Source organism: Populus alba, chromosome 1 (assembly GCF_005239225.2).
Source record: "Populus alba chromosome 1, ASM523922v2, whole genome shotgun sequence".
NCBI lineage: Eukaryota > Viridiplantae > Streptophyta > Magnoliopsida > Malpighiales > Salicaceae > Populus > Populus alba.
In genome coordinates, this window is record NC_133284.1 from 23,331,397 (window position 1) to 23,349,296 (window position 17,900).

Sequence of the window (17,900 nt, forward strand, 5' to 3'; positions counted from 1 at the left end):
AATGCTCCATTTGAACTTTTGAAAATTCTTGTTCTAGATAAAGAGCCCTAGAGTTTTTTATTGTCCGAGAAAATGTCCCTCAATCTGTTCCATGCAAGTGCAGCGGTGGAGTCACGTTCAAGGATGGTGTTGAGAAGATTCTTCAGAGATAGTGCTGTAAATCCATTGTAGAACAATGGCATCAACCCGGGACCAGAGGTCAGGGTCCGTGTCTTGAAGAGATGTGTCCTGCTTCATCTCTGCTGCTGAGGAAGGAATGATATGATCAAGAACTTGATAAGCCCTAGCATGGATTTTAAATAGCTCCGACCACGTAATGTATTGGCCCTTTTCAATGTCTAAGGTGACTTTGATGAAGGTGTTGATGTTGGATACTGCAAGAGCAGGATGAGAAGGATGAGGTTTGGGAGGTTGTCTAGGAGGAGGAGGAGAAGGGGGGGAGTGTGCTGGGTCGGATGTGTGCTCTGTCATGGTGTTTGTGGGGAGGCAGTTTTGAGGCAGCCTAGATGCTGGGACCGAAGGAGAAGAAGAGGGAAAGCTACGGGGGGAGACGGGGGCTCAACTCTTAGCTGGCCAGAAGAAGGGGAAAAAAAAATTACAAAGGTGGAAGGAGATAGAAATGACGAAGGCTGGGTCTGTCAGCTTCAGAAATGGAGTGTGCGGGTGGCTGGTCTTGCATGGAAACGGGTCATGGTGAGCTGGCGGCTGGAAAAGAGAGCAGCTGAGAGGGAGAGAAGGAAGGCTGCACTGGTTCGATGGCAAAGAGTGGGGAACAGCAGAGAGGATGGGGGAAACGGTTAGCAGCTCTTTTGAGCCAAGGGAGAAGGAAGGGAAAAGGGAAAGGTGGAAATAGCTGGGTCTGAAAAATGAAGGTCACTGGGGAGGCATAAGACTGGGGTGGCGTGTGTAGAGAAGATTTATTTACAGAGAACAAAATTCCTTGGCGGCGGCTTGGTGCGAAGAAGATGGATTTAGGGTTGCTCTGATACCATGATGGAATTAATTTGAATGTTTCCCCGTTGCTGTCATTCATTTGAAAGCTGATATAAATACATGATAGTGGAGAGTCTAGGTGGCGCATAATAGATTTATTTACATATTCTAATAGTTACTGACTTTCAAAGCCACTTTGGAACGTAAGAATTTCCTTTTGACACTCATCTTGCTACCGCGTATGAATATTCTAAGAGCCAGGCATGGCCATGCATTGATAAGGTCAAAACATCAATGAAATTCAACAAAACAAAAAACAAAACATCAATGAAAGTGATGCTCATAAACTCATATAAAAACCCTAGCTAGGTCTTCGCCTCCTATGTATATATATAGCACCAAAATTGCAAGAGAAAAAAAGGAGAGAAACAAAACAAAACCCAGCTAATCTGCCTGAAACCAACGAACATGTCTCAGGACCAACCCACCATGTCATGTTGTTCGAGTTCGAATTTCGACGAGTATCAATGGGTCATTAACGTCGGTCGAGCGCTCGAAAAAGAGCTTGAAGATGACGATGAAGATCCTGTGTGCATTTTTACTGTCCCCAAAACCTTGATGTCTTCCCATCCCGACACTTATACTCCACAACAACTTTCACTAGGTCCTTACCATTATTTGCGTCCAGATCTTCATGAGATGGAGTGCTATAAGCTATCTGCAGCCAAGAAACTGCAAAACCAACTTCATAGCAGCCACAGGTTCGAAAATCTTGTCGAGCAATTGATAAAGCTTGAACCGAAGATTAGGGCATGCTACCACAAGTACTTGAGCTTTAATGCTGAAACACTAGCATGGATGATGGCTCTGGATGTTTCATTCTTGCTCGAGTTTCTTCAAATTTACTCCCTCAAAGAAACTTCGAGTTCATCGAGGGTGGTTACGTCACGAATGTCCCATTTGCTTGATTATTCAAAGAGGAAATCGGTTCATCATGTGATTCTAAGAGATATGGTGATGCTCGAGAATCAAGTACCGTTGTTTGTATTGAGAAAGGTGCTCGAATTTCAATACCTTTCAGTTGAATCGGCTGATGAGATGCTGCTTTCCATGATAATGGGATTAGCTAAAGATCTCTCTCCTTTCAAGACGATCGAGTTGCCAAAGTCTCAGAAAATCTTGGAGCATTCCCACTTGTTAGACCTCTTGTATGACATTATCGTACCGAAAGTGGAAGAACCGGTCGAGATATTTGAAGAGTTTGCAGATCAAATCGAAGCTGATAAGCTAGAAAGTGAAGGGTTTGGGTTTGATTCGAATTACGTAAAACAACTCCTGAAAGAGATTTGGAATACGGTTTCACAACTAACGACAGGGCCAGTAGGTCTCCTGATCAAGAACATCTCATCAACTGTGACAATCAAGTTGAAATTTTCTTGGACAATCCTATCTAAACTCCTGCATATATCACCAGATGATCTCATTAACACAGAAGATGAGGGCTCTAGTACTACCAGCAAGAACAAGCCACCATTGGTAGAAGAGATCACAATTCCTTCAGTCACCGAGCTCTCAAATTCTGGTGTTTCTTTCATCCCTACCAGGGGAAACATCTCAACCATTAATTTCGACAAAGACAAAGCTGCATTTTACCTGCCCACGATTAGTTTAGACATAAACACAGAGGTTGTGTTTAGAAACTTGATGGCATATGAGATATCAAACGCATCAGGACCCTTGATTTTTACTCGATACATAGAATTGTTGAACGGGATCATTGACACTGAAGAGGACGTGGGATTGCTAAGAGAAAGAGGCATTATTTTGAACCGTTTGAAGAGTGATGAGGAGGTGGCGAATATGTTGAATGGGATGAGCGACAGCAAGGCTATTAGATTGACAAAAGCTCCAATTTTAGATAAGGTGATTGAAGATGTGAATAAGTATCATGGTAGCCTCTGGATGGTGAAGATAAGAAAGTTCATGAAGCGGTCTGTGTTCTCTTCATGGCAGTATCTCACGTTGGTCGCTGCCATTTTTCTCATGCTCTTACTGGCCATAGAATCGTTTTGCACAGTTTTTAAATGCTATCGCATCTTTCACATTGATTTTTACGAGGGCTAGGGCTGGCTGGCTAGCCGATCGAAGATCCATGCATGTTGCTCTAGCATACCAACCATGTGTGCTGTATATTTGTGTCCAAGTTAATTAATTAATTGTTTCATTTGTTTATTTATGTATTTATTTTTCTAAGTATATATCATTGTAATATCAAATCATATAAATGTTGACAATTCAAATTATTTAATTTTTATCCTTTGTACTGCTCTTCTAATTAAGTACGCAATGAAACTCATATTCATCACCGTTTTTTCAATTTCAAATCTTCCGCATGCTTGGGCCTTCCTAGCCCAAGATACTGGGCTTTTTTTACTCTTTTGTTTTTTATTTATACCTATTATAATTGTATTTTTTTTCTTGCTTTTTTTTTTTAAAAAATTCATCACTTAATATTTTTTTTATTGTTAATTGGGAACTGTAATTTGTTTTGGCATAATTTTTTTTTAATCACTTTGATATTTTATTAGTTCTTAATTTTATAAGTTTCTATTTTAGATATAAAAAAAATATTATAGAAAAAAATTATTCAACCCAATTGAGTTTATGACTCGGGTCATAAGTTTGGTTGGTTAACTTTGGCTGGGTAAAGGTTGGGCTCGATACTTTTTTTTGTTGCATAAAGAGTTCTTGATTTATTTAATTAAATATATGCATGAACTTTTTGAATATCTCTTCGGGTTCTTTATTTACAAAAGCACATTGTAAAAGTCTTCATATACATTTTTTTAAAAGAAAGAACAAATATATTACCCGCGGCAAAGCACATGTCAAATAGATAGCTATAAACCAAAAGAGGAAAGGGTTTTATTATACCCCGCCACACAAAGCACTATTCATTTGAATAGTTTGCTTTTTTCTTTCTTTCTCTTTTTTTTCTTTGATTTTTTTTTAATTTTATCCTTTAATATTAGATTTTTTTTATTGAGTTATCATACTTTCATGAAATAGATCACGAGTTTGAAGGGTTAATTCGATTTAGCAAGTTAACTCAGTTGATTCAATTTTTTTTTCTTTTACTTAATTAGTATTTTTTTTTAAATTCATCATTTAATATTGGGTTGTTAACTATAAACTAAAAGATGAAGGGGTTTTATTGCTACCCTCCTCACAAAGCATTACATATTTGAATAGTGATTTGCTTTTTTTTTTCTTTGATTATTTTTCAATCAATATTTTTTAAAATATTTCATCTTTTAATATTATAATTTTTTTTATTGAGTTATGATACGCTCATAACATGGATCGCGAGTTTGATAGGTTAACTCAGTTTAACAGATAAATGGGTTAACTTAGTTTGATAGATAAACTTGGTTGTTTCAAGTTTGTTTTTCTTTTTCTAAATTAACTCTTTTTTCCGGTTTCATCCTTTAATATTTGGTTGATTGAGAATTAGATTTCATAGGTTATTTTTTTTACTTTCTATTATTTAATTTTAGCCTCATGACTAGTGAATAATGTTTAACATGTTAACTTGAGTTAACTCGGGTTTTTTGATGTCATTTTTTTAATTGAATTTTTTTCTTAATTCATCTTTCAAAAGTTGATCGATTAGGAATTGAGCTTTATAATATTTTATTTTTATTTTTTTTCTATGGAGATATCTTGGTTTTACAATTAAGGTCTCAGGTTTTGACAATTTAACCCCGGTCTCATAAGGGGGGTTAAATTAGGTCATTTTTTTTTGTTTTCTTTATAAGAGTTTATTTTAGTCTCATGATTTGGGTTACAGGTCCTTCAACATTAATTTTTTTTTATTAGGTTGTCCTCATCTTATGATTCAAGTCATGAGTTTGGCGAGTTAACCTAATTGATTCAAATATTATAATTATTTTTTTATGGATTATTTTTTTTTCTCATTGTCATCATTTAATATTATCTTTGATTGAAAATTAGGCTTTATGATTTATTTAGGTTTATTTTTTATTAGGTTATCTCGGCCTCATGATTTAATAATAATGCTTAACAGCTTAACTTGGGTTGCTTGACTTATTTTTTCTATCAATTTTTAATTAGAATTTTTTAAAATTTCATCATTCAATTTTAGTTTTGACAAGGCTAATTATAAATTGAGGTTCATAACTTGTTTTGATTTGCTTTTTATGGGGTTATCTTAGTCTCATGATCAAAGTCGTGGATTTGACAGGCTAACCTAGGTTGAATCATGTTTTTTTTTTTTTTATCCTTTAACATTGGGTTGATTGAGAATTAATTCATAATTTTATTTTGATTTGTTTTCTATGTGATTATTATAGTCTCATAACTCGAGTTGATCTAAGTCAATTCAATATATTATAAATTATTTTAATGTTAAATAAAGATAGTATCTTAAAATTTATTTTAATCAGGCTATGTTTTTATAGGTTGTAGAGATTATATTTAGATTCGCAAAGTTATAGATTATATCAGATCAACCCTCACACCGAATAATATTTTTTCCCCACTTGAAAAAACATTAGTAGTATTTCAACATTTTTTTTTACTTCTCGCTAAAACTTGAGGAAGATGTACAGTACAAGTGAAAGCAGGTGAGAAAAACAAGTGAATGTATACACTACATTTGTAAATCAGGCTATATTTTTATAGGTTGTAGAGATTATATTTAGATTCGCAAAGTTATAGATTATATCAGATCAACCCTCACATCCAATAAGATTTTTTCCCCACTTGAAAAAACATTAGTATTATTTCAATATTTTTTTTACTTCTCGCTAAAACTTGAGGAAGATGTACGGTACAAGTGAAAGCAGGTGAGAAACACAAGTGAATGTATACACTATATTTGTAAATCAGGCTATATTTTTATAGGTTGTAGAGATTATATTTAGATTCGTAAAGTTATAGATTATATCATATCAACCCTCACACCAAATAAGATTTTTTCCCCACTTGAAAAGTATTTCAACATTTTTTTTACTTCTCGCTAAAACTTGAGGAAGATGTTAAGGTACAAGTGAAAGCAGGTGAGAAACACAAGTGAATGTATACACTGCATTTGTAAATCACAACCGAACCCCATAGCAAATTTGTCCTTGACTCCAGCCTAGCCAAGCAAGCCATACTTGAATTCTACATCACTTTAATTACTCTTGTCTGCCTCTGTCTTCATTTGGAAGTTAAAAGTCCAAAAGCACATAATATATTATTGTAACAGGCAAGGCAACCACCATTCCAAAAATGACCCTACAGAGAATTAGCAAAAACGTAGAACTTGAGCATTTCACTAGCTAGCTGATGTGATATATAGAGTTGTGATGGCATGATCGACTCTTACCATTTTCAAGATCTTTGCCATGACTAGTGGAATATTAAACTATGAGAATATGATCACTTAGCTATACATTATTTAGTCAAATAAATTAATACAAAAATTAGTTCATTCAGCATTGTCTTTCTAATTCTTATGTAGGGATATATCAGAGATGCGAGCTCGGTGCCCATCATTTGATTATATTTAGCAAAGAGAAAATGTTCTTGCAAGAAAAGCTTTACATGTAATTAAGGTGGTGATGAGAAGGAAATGTTAACGAAGGAGGAGGCAGCCGTGTGGTGATGATTCTAAATTTAGGCCTATTATTTGCTAATTCTGTGTATAATTAACAATAGAGCATGAAAAACTTACGAAGTGCTCTGTATATTCGCGTGGAGATTGTACTCCTTGGCAAATATGAAAGGAAGAATGCCTGATGGAAGTGCAGCCTGCCAACAGCTCATTGAATTAGAACGTGTTTAGTAGTGTGGTAGTGGTTACTTTGTAAATAGCTTTTCGTGCCGAAATATATGCTAATGATTTTTTTTATTTTTTAAAAATTATTTTTGACATCAACACATCAAAACGATCCAAAAAATACAAACCGCACTCAATTTTAGCAAAAAAAAAATTTAAAATTTTACAAAACGCAAATAGAAACATAGCCCCAAACACTCCCTTAATCTGTTAATCAAGCTTTTTTTTTATATAAATATTGAGAAATAAACTAGGCATTTATCCACACAAAAGAACATAACTACAATTTCTAAGTATAATATAACATATATACGAATATTTTAGCATCATATCAATATATATTAACAACTACATATATACTTGTAGATTCAGTGATGGACTGACTACCTAATTATATTCTATTCGGGTATTACCAACTACATATTTATAAATATTACCAACTACATATTAGTATATTATTCAGTGACGGATTGACTAGCTAATTATAGTTTATCCAAGAGTTTATATTTGATAGATTATTTAATAACCCTATTGTAATTTTTTTAAGTATAATATAACATAAGAATATTTTAGCATCATATTTACATATTATGAATTAATTTACAATCATTTAGACTTTCATTCGCGAGTTTTTTTTTATAAAAACAATGTTGGATCAAGGATATATATATATATATATAATATATATATATTATATATATATATATATATATATATTTTTTTTTTTTTAAAAAAAGAAAAACCTACAGTGTTATAGGCTTATAGCACGAATACTAGGAGCAGCTAACAATGGCTTGTTACCTGAACAATAGCTACACGTAGGAGATCACCGCGAAGACCAATGGCAAGAGATGTTGCGGCAATGACTGCTGGTCCGATCAAGAATTTAATAGCCATGGCAATCAACGCTAAAACCTTTCCAGAAGCTATGACATTGGGCTGTAACGCTGCAAATAAACCTGCACATTATCTCAAATAAGTAGTAATTAATTGATTAATCATTCAATTAATATTATTATAATAAAAATACTATAGTTTTATTAATTAAAATAAAAGTTGTTGATTAAAGATAATTAATTAATAACGTATAACGTACCTAGACTGAACATAGCCATTCCCAGACCAGCATTGGATAATATTCTTACAGATCCATCCACGATCAATGGCAACTTGATGCTCCACCTGTATGTGTTTTTGTTTCATGATCAGTGCTATCCATGGTGTGTGTGTGTATGCTCTAGCTACAGCAGCAACAGCAAAAGCTTCCAGATACCTAAATGATATCAAAGACCATAGCAAGCCCAGCAAGCTTGCGTAAGTGTTAGGGTTTCTAACGAGCTTCCTCCCCACCATCATAGCGATAAGTCGAGCCACGACAGTCGCCGGAGGCATCTGTTGTTTCTTAGCTGAATGGAAACAGAAAGAAGATCTAGCTAGCCAGCCAGGGATTATGACGTATAATCCTAATTAACAGCTAGCAGTAATTATATGATTTTTAACTTCTTGATGCATGCATGCAAGTAGCGGTATATATGGTACCTGTTGAAGCAGCAGCAGCAATGTTGTCCTGTTGAGGAGCTGCTCCATTGAAGGGATGATCAGGGTAGGTGTGTCTGCCATTTATTTGATCAGCTCTCAGATATCTATGATCAGAGATATTAGAGGAAATGCTTGAACTCCAAACAAACATGTGAAGGTCTTTGTTAGGTGGCGGCGCCCCACCACCTTCCTTTTGTGGTACTGCACAGCTTGGAGAACCTGGAAAAGCAACTCCATTTTTCCTTCTCATTTCCTCCTCGAGATTTGAAGAAATCCTTGGAACAGAATTCCTTGAGGATTGTAATGAGTAAATTTCTCCAAAACTACTAGTTAAGTTAGGAAGATCTGTCTGCCTGTAACTTGAAGCCCTTGGTGAGGATTGTACGGAGAAAACCTCTATGCTGGAGAAGTTTGAAGCTCTTGGTGGAAGATGAACACTTAGGACCGGGTTCCATCCGTTGAACCTGTCGCGCGATGAGAAATTTGAGGAAGTTGCACTTGATCTTCTTACCACCACTCGGAGCTTGCCATCATCATCAATCTCAGCATCCGTCTCTAGTGGTTCGTGACCACCGAGAGAAACAACAGCCGGATCAACCTTGAAAGAGGAAATAGAGGCGGCTGTTTCAGGAAACTGCCCGGCAACGAGTCTCTTTGCAGCTCTGTATTCAAACATGGACAGCAGCAGAGTGTACCAAAGAACACTCTGGATGAAACAAACTTGAATCATAAGAGGCGATGTGAATTCTCCATACATGGATTTCAAAAGAGGGACGCCCACGACAAGAGTGTTGGGAAGAGTAGATAGAGAAAAAAGAGTGATTGTCCAGTCAAGCTCGCCGCGTCTGGTGGTGGCTTGCCAGATGAAGAGAACCACCAGAACCACCACTTTTTGGAGGGAATCAGCAGCGATGAAGCGTAAGTTCATTTTGTAAGGGTTGTTAGAACATATAAAATCAAAAACGAGAAAAGGAGTTGCAAAAACTGCAACAAAACGATTGATGCCTGCGCACTGATCTGGTGTAAAAACTTTCCACCATCTCACTGAACCATAGGCTAATACCATTGCAGCATAGAGAGGAACCAACGCCGAAACAACCTGGTAAATGTCCTTACCGGAAATCATGCTTAACACAAAATCACTTGATCAGGGATTACAAAGAAAATTATATAGGCTCATGTGCTGTGGGATTTCTCACTGTTTTTCTTTTCTTTTCTTTTCTGGAGAACGGAAAATATGTATAAATATAAGGTAAAGTTGTTTTGATTTTCTTTTCACTATGTTTGTTTTAATTTGGCAACATAACGCATCATGTGGATTATTATTATTATTATTATTATTATCATAAACTTATAAATTACATCCCTTCAATCTGAGTTCAAAGACTTCAATTTAACCAGCATGACGACAATTCTAAAGAAATACCTAATTAATTAAAGAGAGGATCTCTAAGTGCTAAAAAAAAACTTAGGAGGGATTTCTTACCATAAAAATAAGAAACAAACAATAAGAGATTATAACAAACATATGTTGTTTGATATTATGATACCTTCTGGTTTTTAAATTGTTTTTTATTTAAAAAATATTAAATTATTATTTTTTAATGATTTTAATATGTTAATATAAAAAAATAAAAATATTAAAAAAATATTATATACTATATTACTAAACAAATTATTTAATTGACCATCTCCTTTGTCGGCGTCTTCTTGTGATTGACCATCTCCTTTTGTACCCATTTTCTTTCCTTTTTTTTATTTACTCATATATATATATTATATATATATATATATTATATATATATATATATTCAAGACTCTAAAAAAATGATTTCTAATTCAACCGTTCGTTCGTTCCTTTTATGATCGTTGAAATTTATTTAATTTTGCAACAAAACCTTTAAAGTAGAAAACTAGTCAAGAAAATTTAATCAACTCAGCGTACGGCTGTACGTCTTTATGTTATTGAAAAATGTGACAGCATTAAAAAATATATATATAAAAAAAAAAAAAAAATTTGTAACCGATATTGAAGATGATGCCATGATTTTGAAGGAATTTAAATGCAGAATATTGTTACAAATGATCATAATGGGCTTCCCTTACCTTTGTGCTTATGCAGGTGGACAGCAGAGGCAGACAGCGAGGAAAAAAGTTTTGATTTTGATTTTTTTTTTTTTGGTGGTTAGCACAAGGGGAGAGAGGGGGCGGGGGGGGGGGGGATGTTAAGAATAGTTGATAAAAGAAATGGGAATGTTAATTTATTTTTATATGTTAAATTAATATTTTGAATTATATACATGATGTGATATATGATTCAAAAATAAAATACTAAAAACCAATTAACAAAAAACTAAGAGAGGAGAGGTTTTTATTGCATCCATCCTTACAAATTAGTTTTTTTTTTCTATTAATGCTTTTTTTTTAAAAAAATCATCCTTTAATATTTTATTTATTTTTTATTAGGTTATTTCATTCTCATAACATAAATTGCGGGTTTTGCGGGTTAACTTGGTTAACTTCTGTACTCTTTTTATTTTTTCTCAATTAATTTTTTTTTCTAATTTCATTCTTTAATATTGTATTGATTGAAAATTAGATTTTATGATTTGTTTTGTTAGATTATGTTTTTTCTCATCACCTGAGAATAGTGGTTGATCAATTAACCCTAGTTGACTCTTGTTATTTTTTGTCCTTTTTTTAATTTATTTATTTTTATTTTATCATTTCATATTGAGTTGGTTAGTAATTGAGTTTCACAATCCATTTTGATTTATTTTCTATAGGGATATCTTAATTTCATTATCAGGATTGTGAGTTTTGACATTTTAATACCGGTTAAATCAGCATTTTCTACGAGGTTATACACATCAACATACATAAAGATTCGGGCAAAAACCAAAAAACAAATGAAAGAAAAATAAAGAAAGGATTTTGTTTTGCCAAAAGTTTTTTAAGCAAAAATAAAGTTTTTGTTAATAAGTTGGTATTCTTAAAATATTATTTTCAACATTAATTTTAAGAGAGATTACATGTTCTCTATTTTGATTTACTTTTGCATCTTTTTTTTTTAATTTGAATTCCCTTTAAAATTCAAATCAATACCATTAAAAAAATTTCTAATTAAAAACAAGAAATCATTTAACACTGTGAATTGAATTCAATTTACAGGGTTACAAACAATCTATCATCAATAAAAAAAAATTAAATCTGTGAGATGTTGAAAAATAAAAAGATAAGGTGATTTTGAGTGAAATTATTTGATTTTTATATTGAGCATTTTATTTAAATAAATATCTGGGACTTTTAATTGCATAATAAAGTATCTAAATAGGTGTATTAGTAAAATATTAATATGTATGTTGATATAAACACTAATATATATCTAAAATAATATTCGTTCAAGAATTGGTGTGTGTGCTCATTGGAACTTTAGCCAAAAAAAACAAGCCTCGTGAGACCTGTGATCTCACACTTTGACCTTAATTTTTGCATGAGCAATGTAAGCTTTTTTTATAAAAAAAAATTGGTATTTATAATTAAACAAGTGGGAAGATATATGTTTGGAAGTGTAATTGTGATTGTATTTTAAAGTGTTTTTTATTAAGAAATATATTAAAATAATATTTTTTTTATTTTTAAAAAGTTATTTTTGATACCAGCGTATTAAAATGATTTAAAATATTAAAAATATATTAATTTAAAATAAAAAAATTATTTTTAAAATATAAAAAAAATTATTTTTAAAATATAAAAATAAATAGATGCTGATCGTCCGAAAATCACGAAAGTGTAAAAACAGGTGTCTGACTTGGGTTATGGAACCCGCATGAAGAGCAACGTGGACATGCATGAAGAGCAACGTGGACATGCATGAGGCCAAATCAAGCTAAGGAAAACAAATGGCTACGCCTAGCTAGTTTAACTGGATTGTTTTCTTGTGAGAAAAAATAAATGGTAAAATAATAGAGTAGAGAAAATATTTATAAAAACAATGCATTTAAGAAATAATAAATGATATGTACAAATCGAGAGTTGCAATTGGTACCTTTGATTCCAGAGTATCAGTTCGCATCTAGGACGTGCTCTGTTCTTTTTTAAGGTTTGGCTGGCTTGGTTTTTGTGCAAGGACACCTTGCTCGTGTATCAATTTACGTTTCGGTAATTTATTGTGATTTATTAGTTATTATAAAATTAATTAGGAATATATTGGAGGACACTTTTTTAAAACAATAAAATAATTTTTTTTTTTTAGAAGAAAAAAAAGTTGAGTTTTCGGTGAGGGGCTTTTTGGTCTTTTCAAAAAAAAATGCAGTAAAGTTACTAATCATGTCCTTTGGAGTGGAAAAAAATAAACATGCATAAAAGAGTTTTTTCATTTTTTTTATTTTTTAAAATAGTGAGATGTCAGGATTACTCCTAGAATCCACACAAAAAAAAAGAGGTTAGTTTCAAGGCTAGTTAAGGGATGTTTGGTAACTTTCAATTATTAAATATTATTATAAAAAATGTTGTTTCCGTGCTTGACAAGCCCTCATGTCATTCACGTTGTGTATAAGGGCCATCTAGTTATCAAAATCATGTTTTTGTGTGGCATTGGAAGCAGTGAGTCATTCTCTTTTCGGCAAAATGGTGCATGCTCATGGGGAATGTCTGATTGAGTTTTTTTTTTTTTCTTCTTTCTTTTCTCTTTCATGCCCTTAAAATTAACGCTTATCTTTCAAAAAAACAATTGAGTCCTTTAATTGTTTTATTGATTTTTAGCCCTCTTTCTATGTATTACTATTTATTTAACTTTTGATGTTTTTTAATGTTTAGCTTTCTTTTAATTTCATCCTAAGACATTTTATTTAATTTTATTTTTTTATCTGATTTGATCCCTTTATTTTTGATTGCTCTATATCTATATTTTTATACTTCTTGATTATTATTTTTTAAATTTATTTTTTGTTCTCATTCTTTTAATTGCTATATTCTTATTCTTTTGTTGATTTATCTTTTATTTATTTATTTATTTATTTTTTCTCTCAACATTTAACTTCATTTGATTTTTTTTTATATAGTTTTGGTCTTCATTCTTTTGATTGCTTTTTTTTTTTAATCATTTTATTAGTTTTTTTTTTTCAATACAACCCCTATTATTTTCTTTCATTTTTTTATACCATATTTGGTTTGTATTGTTTAATTTTTTTAATTGTTTTACGGTTTGATATTTTTTTTTTATTATGGTTTCCTTCCAACTAGGCAATCCTTTATTGAAAAATTAATTATTTTTTTTCAAATTTATCATTTGACATTTAGTTATTAAGCCCTTAACTTCATTGTTTGTTCCACTTTTCTTTTTATTAAGTTATCTTAATCTCGTATCCTAAGTAATAGGTTGGTCAAGTTAACCATGGTTGACTTTGATTTTTTTTTCTCAATATACTTTTCTTTACAATTTCATCATTTGAGGTTAAATTATTGGCTCTTGAGCGATATTATTTTTTCACTTTTCTTTCTGCTAGGTTATCTCGAGTGCAGGTTAGTTTAGTTAACCCAGGTTAACTTGCATTTTCTTACTTAATGTTTTTTTTTTTTTATTTAACTTTGGTTTGTTTTTGCTATGTGATGTAATCGTATTATTCGATAGTTTCAACCACATTTAACTAGTGTTTTGCTTGTGTTTTTTTATATAAAATGCCTTGATATCCTTTATTTTATGTTTTGAAGGCACTTTTAGATGAAAGATGCAAAAAGAAGTAAATTGAAGATAATTTACAGATTTGACTTTCAGTCGATGTTTTGTCACGCTCTAGAGGTTGAAATGAAGTGATTCTAGTGGCATTAAAAAGCTAACATCCATACCTTTTTATACATCTAAGGCAAGAAAATAAAATAAGGAAGAGCATAGAAATCACAACCTTCAAAGTCAAATCTCGCAATCTGTCAATGTTGATCTTTGATCATTCCGACTTGAATATCTGGAACTACATAAGTCCAATTGATGCAAACTTAATTTTTTTGGATTCCTGACTCAAAGACCTATAAACTCTCCAAAGGTTAGCAAAAAAAGATGTCATATGAGGGAGATATGATTTTTCAAAGATGACAACTGAATTCTGCCAACAAACAGGTTTCGTAAAGAAACGAGTCCAAATTATATTTCGAAGCATCTAAACCGATATCCAAGTTTTTATTTCAGCAATTTAGCTCTTCTAAGTCAAAGCTTGAAGACTTCATGCAAGGCTATTTTTTCTTTTTTAGAAAAATAGATATTGAAGTATTTAAATGTAAATAGTCTACTTAAGGGAGAACAATTTTATAAAATAGAGACTAGGATTTCCTATGATATCAAAAGAATGAGATAAGAGAAGGGGGGCAACCAGCCAAGAGGAGAAAAACACCCCCCTCCTCTAAGAAACTCAAAATTATGCATTTTTCCTTCTTTTAGATTAGTTGTTCAACAAATATGCAAGGCTAAACACTTTTTCTTGGTTGCAAGGACACGGAAACCTTCGGATTTCAAGAACTGTGAGATTTATTTTACCTTTTCTTTTCAGTTTATATGATGAGCATGTTTGTTCTCCTATGCTTATTTTTCCTATGATTGTTTCTTTTAATTGCTAGAGCAAACTTTAAGTTATTATTGTAGACAATTTATTGCTAAGTTTGATATCAAAACCGGAGTTATGGTATATGAACTTGTGAAGCAACTGAGTTTAATAATTGTGGTGGATCTAAGTTATTAATCTTAAGAAGAACATTCAATCAAATCAAACATAGACTGCGGACAGTTATGTTTTCTTAATTAATAAACTTATCTAGTTCTTAAGGTTTTCATTGAATTAAATTACTAGTGCGGACATTATGGTTGTTTGATGGTTAGGATTAGTTATACGGCAGATCCGTTAACTAACCAATGTTAAGAAGAGATAAATATTCAGAGTATAAATTGATGTTTCGTTTCTATGATCAGTTCTGATTTCTGTAGGTGGATGTGTGCTTGCAACCAAGGTTTGTTCTCTGATAATTTTTTGATTTTATTAAATTTCGTTTGATAGTTTTCTGTTTTCTTTTGCTTTAACCAAGATAACGTCCAAACCCCCCCCAAATTGCATAACATCTAGCATAAAAATCTGAACTAAATCTTTCTCATGGGATCGACCCCTTGTGTGCTCTATACTATCTTGTGTGTTGTGTTTTAAGTTAGGATAATTAATTTGTGCGACCGCGACATCATAACAAATTTTGGCGTCGCTGTCGGGGAAGTAATTTTAGTTTATTCTTGTGATATTATTTTTATTTATTGTGATTGTTATTTCTTTTTCTGAAAAAAAAAAGAAATAGAATTTTTGCTTGATGTGGTACTATTCATCACGACAACGGTACTGTTCAAAACAAATTTTTTAGTGGAATTATGTATGGGCCTTTTGTTTCCTAAAAGGAAACGACGTTCTAAACAGGTTTAATGGTAAACCACTAGCCCACCCTAACGAGGCCAAATTTCACTGTTTTCTAGGGTTTTTAAGCAATTGTAGTTCTCTAGCATAGGATTTTCGTACAATTTGCATTGTTTTCGATATCTTGTGTGATTGGTTTCTTTTGAGTTTTCTTGATGATTTATGCCAGTAACCCGTTCTAATAATCAAATTCAAGTGCAGTTGGATCTTGAAATAGAAAAAACTTTACACAGGTTACGAAAGGAAGCTCGACAACAAACACTCAAGGAGCTTGTTGCTCTTAACATGGAAAATCAGTCATTATGCATAAACATCGACAATAATGTAAGCTTTGAGCTCAAATCTGGTTTTATGTATTTGCTACCAACATTTAATGGTCTTGTAGAAGAAGATCCTCATACTCATCTCAAGGAGTTCTATATGGTTTGTGTTGACATGAAACCGAACGGAGTTGATGAAGAACAGGTTAAGTTGAAAGCTTTCCCTTTCTTTTTAAAAGGGGCAGCAAATGCATGGCTTTTCTCCATTCTTCCATGTTCAATTGGAACTTGGAATGACATGAAGAAGATATTCTTTGAGAAGTATTTCCCAGCATCTCGAGTTGCCAACATAAGAAAAGAAATATGTGGGATTCAGTAATCTCATGGAGAGACACTTTTTGAGTATTGGGAAAGATTTGAGCAACTATGTATTCAATGCCCTCATCATCACTATGCCTTCTTTTAGAAGTCTAATTTTTTTTTTATCCTAATATCTTTTGCTAGGGGCGGATTGGTTGAGTTAACCAAGGTTGACTTGGTTTCTTTATGGCTTTTATTTTTTTTTAATTTCATGATTCTGCATTAAATTATCTTCCTTGAGCTTGGTCATTGTTTTGCTTTTCTTTCTGTTTTATTATTTTGAGGGTGGGCTGGTCAAGTTAACCCAAGTTAGCTTGCTTTTTTTTTTTCAATGTTTTTTTTTTAATATAACTTTGGTATTTTCTGTGAGGTTCATCTTTTGAAAGTCTAATTTTTTTTTTATCCCGATCTCATGTTGCGAGTGACAGATTAGTCGAGTTATCTCGAGTTGACTTGGATTTTTTTTCCCTTGATTTTTTATGATTTTGTTTTTCAGTTTCATTATTTGCCCTCGAGCTGTCATTTTTTCACTTTTATTTTTTGTTTGGTTATTTTGAAGAGTGGGTTGGTAAAGTTAACCCGAGTTAGCTCAAGTTTTTTTAACATTTTTTATTGAACTTTGGTCTTTTTTACTAAGTCTTTTTGAATTTTTTTTTTTATCCCGATGTCATATCATGAGTAGTGGGTTCATCAAGTTAGCTCAAGTTGACTTGAGTTATTTTTCTTCGGCGTTATATGTTTTGAAGAGTTTTTTTTTTGTGTTAATCTTTAATATTAGGTTATTAGGCTTTGAACTTTATAATCTCTGTTCACTTTTTTTTTTTCTGTGAGTTGTTTTGGTTCTTATATTTTGGATAACATTTTAGTAAATTTAATTTGAATTATCTCATAATATTATTATTTAAAAATCTTTTTTTTAGCATTGAAAAAAATTTAGTTGACCCGCATCGTAATACAGGGCATCCATGCAATGTAAACCATACACCAATTAATTTGTTGGACTGAATTCTCTCCATTGTGCTATAAACCTAAAAGAAAAGATTGATCGCTTTATGGTGAGGTCACCGTACAATTAATTTTCAATTCATATCTCACTAAATTATATATTTTGTTCAATTTTGAATTTGTTTATGCTGGACTTACAATCAAATTGTAGATGTCATTTGTGATTTAATAAATTATATTATTTTTTAAAATATTTTTTATTATATTATTTTACCAATTATTCTTTTCACCGTAATACAAATTCAAACAACTCAGTTTAACCAGAATATATTAATAATTAATTATTTTTCTTGATTTTATTATGCGGTACATTGGTTCCATTGTTTTGCATATCTCTAGTTTCTTTCACTCTCGTCTTTATTTTTGTTTGCTGTGGTTGCAGTTATTTATTTATTTATTTGTTGGCTGTGGTTGCACTTATTTATTTATGTATTTTTATTTATATGGAAATTCAGGATAGCTTAAGCATATCTCGACTAATCTCACAAGTCTTGAAATTAATAATTATATAAACCT

At 32.0% G+C, this 17,900-nt stretch overlaps 2 protein-coding genes across 2 annotated transcripts; one reads left to right on the top strand and one right to left on the bottom strand.

Annotated features, from left to right (window-relative positions):
- Positions 1-1,307: 1,307 nt before the first annotated feature.
- Positions 1,308-3,165, top strand: LOC118040255 (putative UPF0481 protein At3g02645). Its single transcript, XM_035047147.2, has one exon. The coding sequence runs from the start codon at positions 1,402-1,404 to the stop codon at positions 3,055-3,057; it is 1,656 nt and encodes a 551-aa protein (XP_034903038.1). The 5' UTR covers positions 1,308-1,401; the 3' UTR covers positions 3,058-3,165.
- A 2,778-nt stretch (positions 3,166-5,943) lies between these two features.
- LOC118040251 (auxin efflux carrier component 2) lies at positions 5,944-9,535 on the bottom strand. Its single transcript, XM_035047143.2, has 6 exons — positions 8,318-9,535; positions 8,052-8,184; positions 7,875-7,960; positions 7,580-7,737; positions 6,674-6,750; positions 5,944-6,234 (listed from the first exon to the last, which is right to left on the bottom strand). Exons 1-6 carry the CDS (start codon positions 9,441-9,443, stop codon positions 6,168-6,170), a joined length of 1,647 nt encoding a protein of 548 aa, XP_034903034.1. The 5' UTR covers positions 9,444-9,535; the 3' UTR covers positions 5,944-6,167.
- Positions 9,536-17,900: the final 8,365 nt, after the last annotated feature.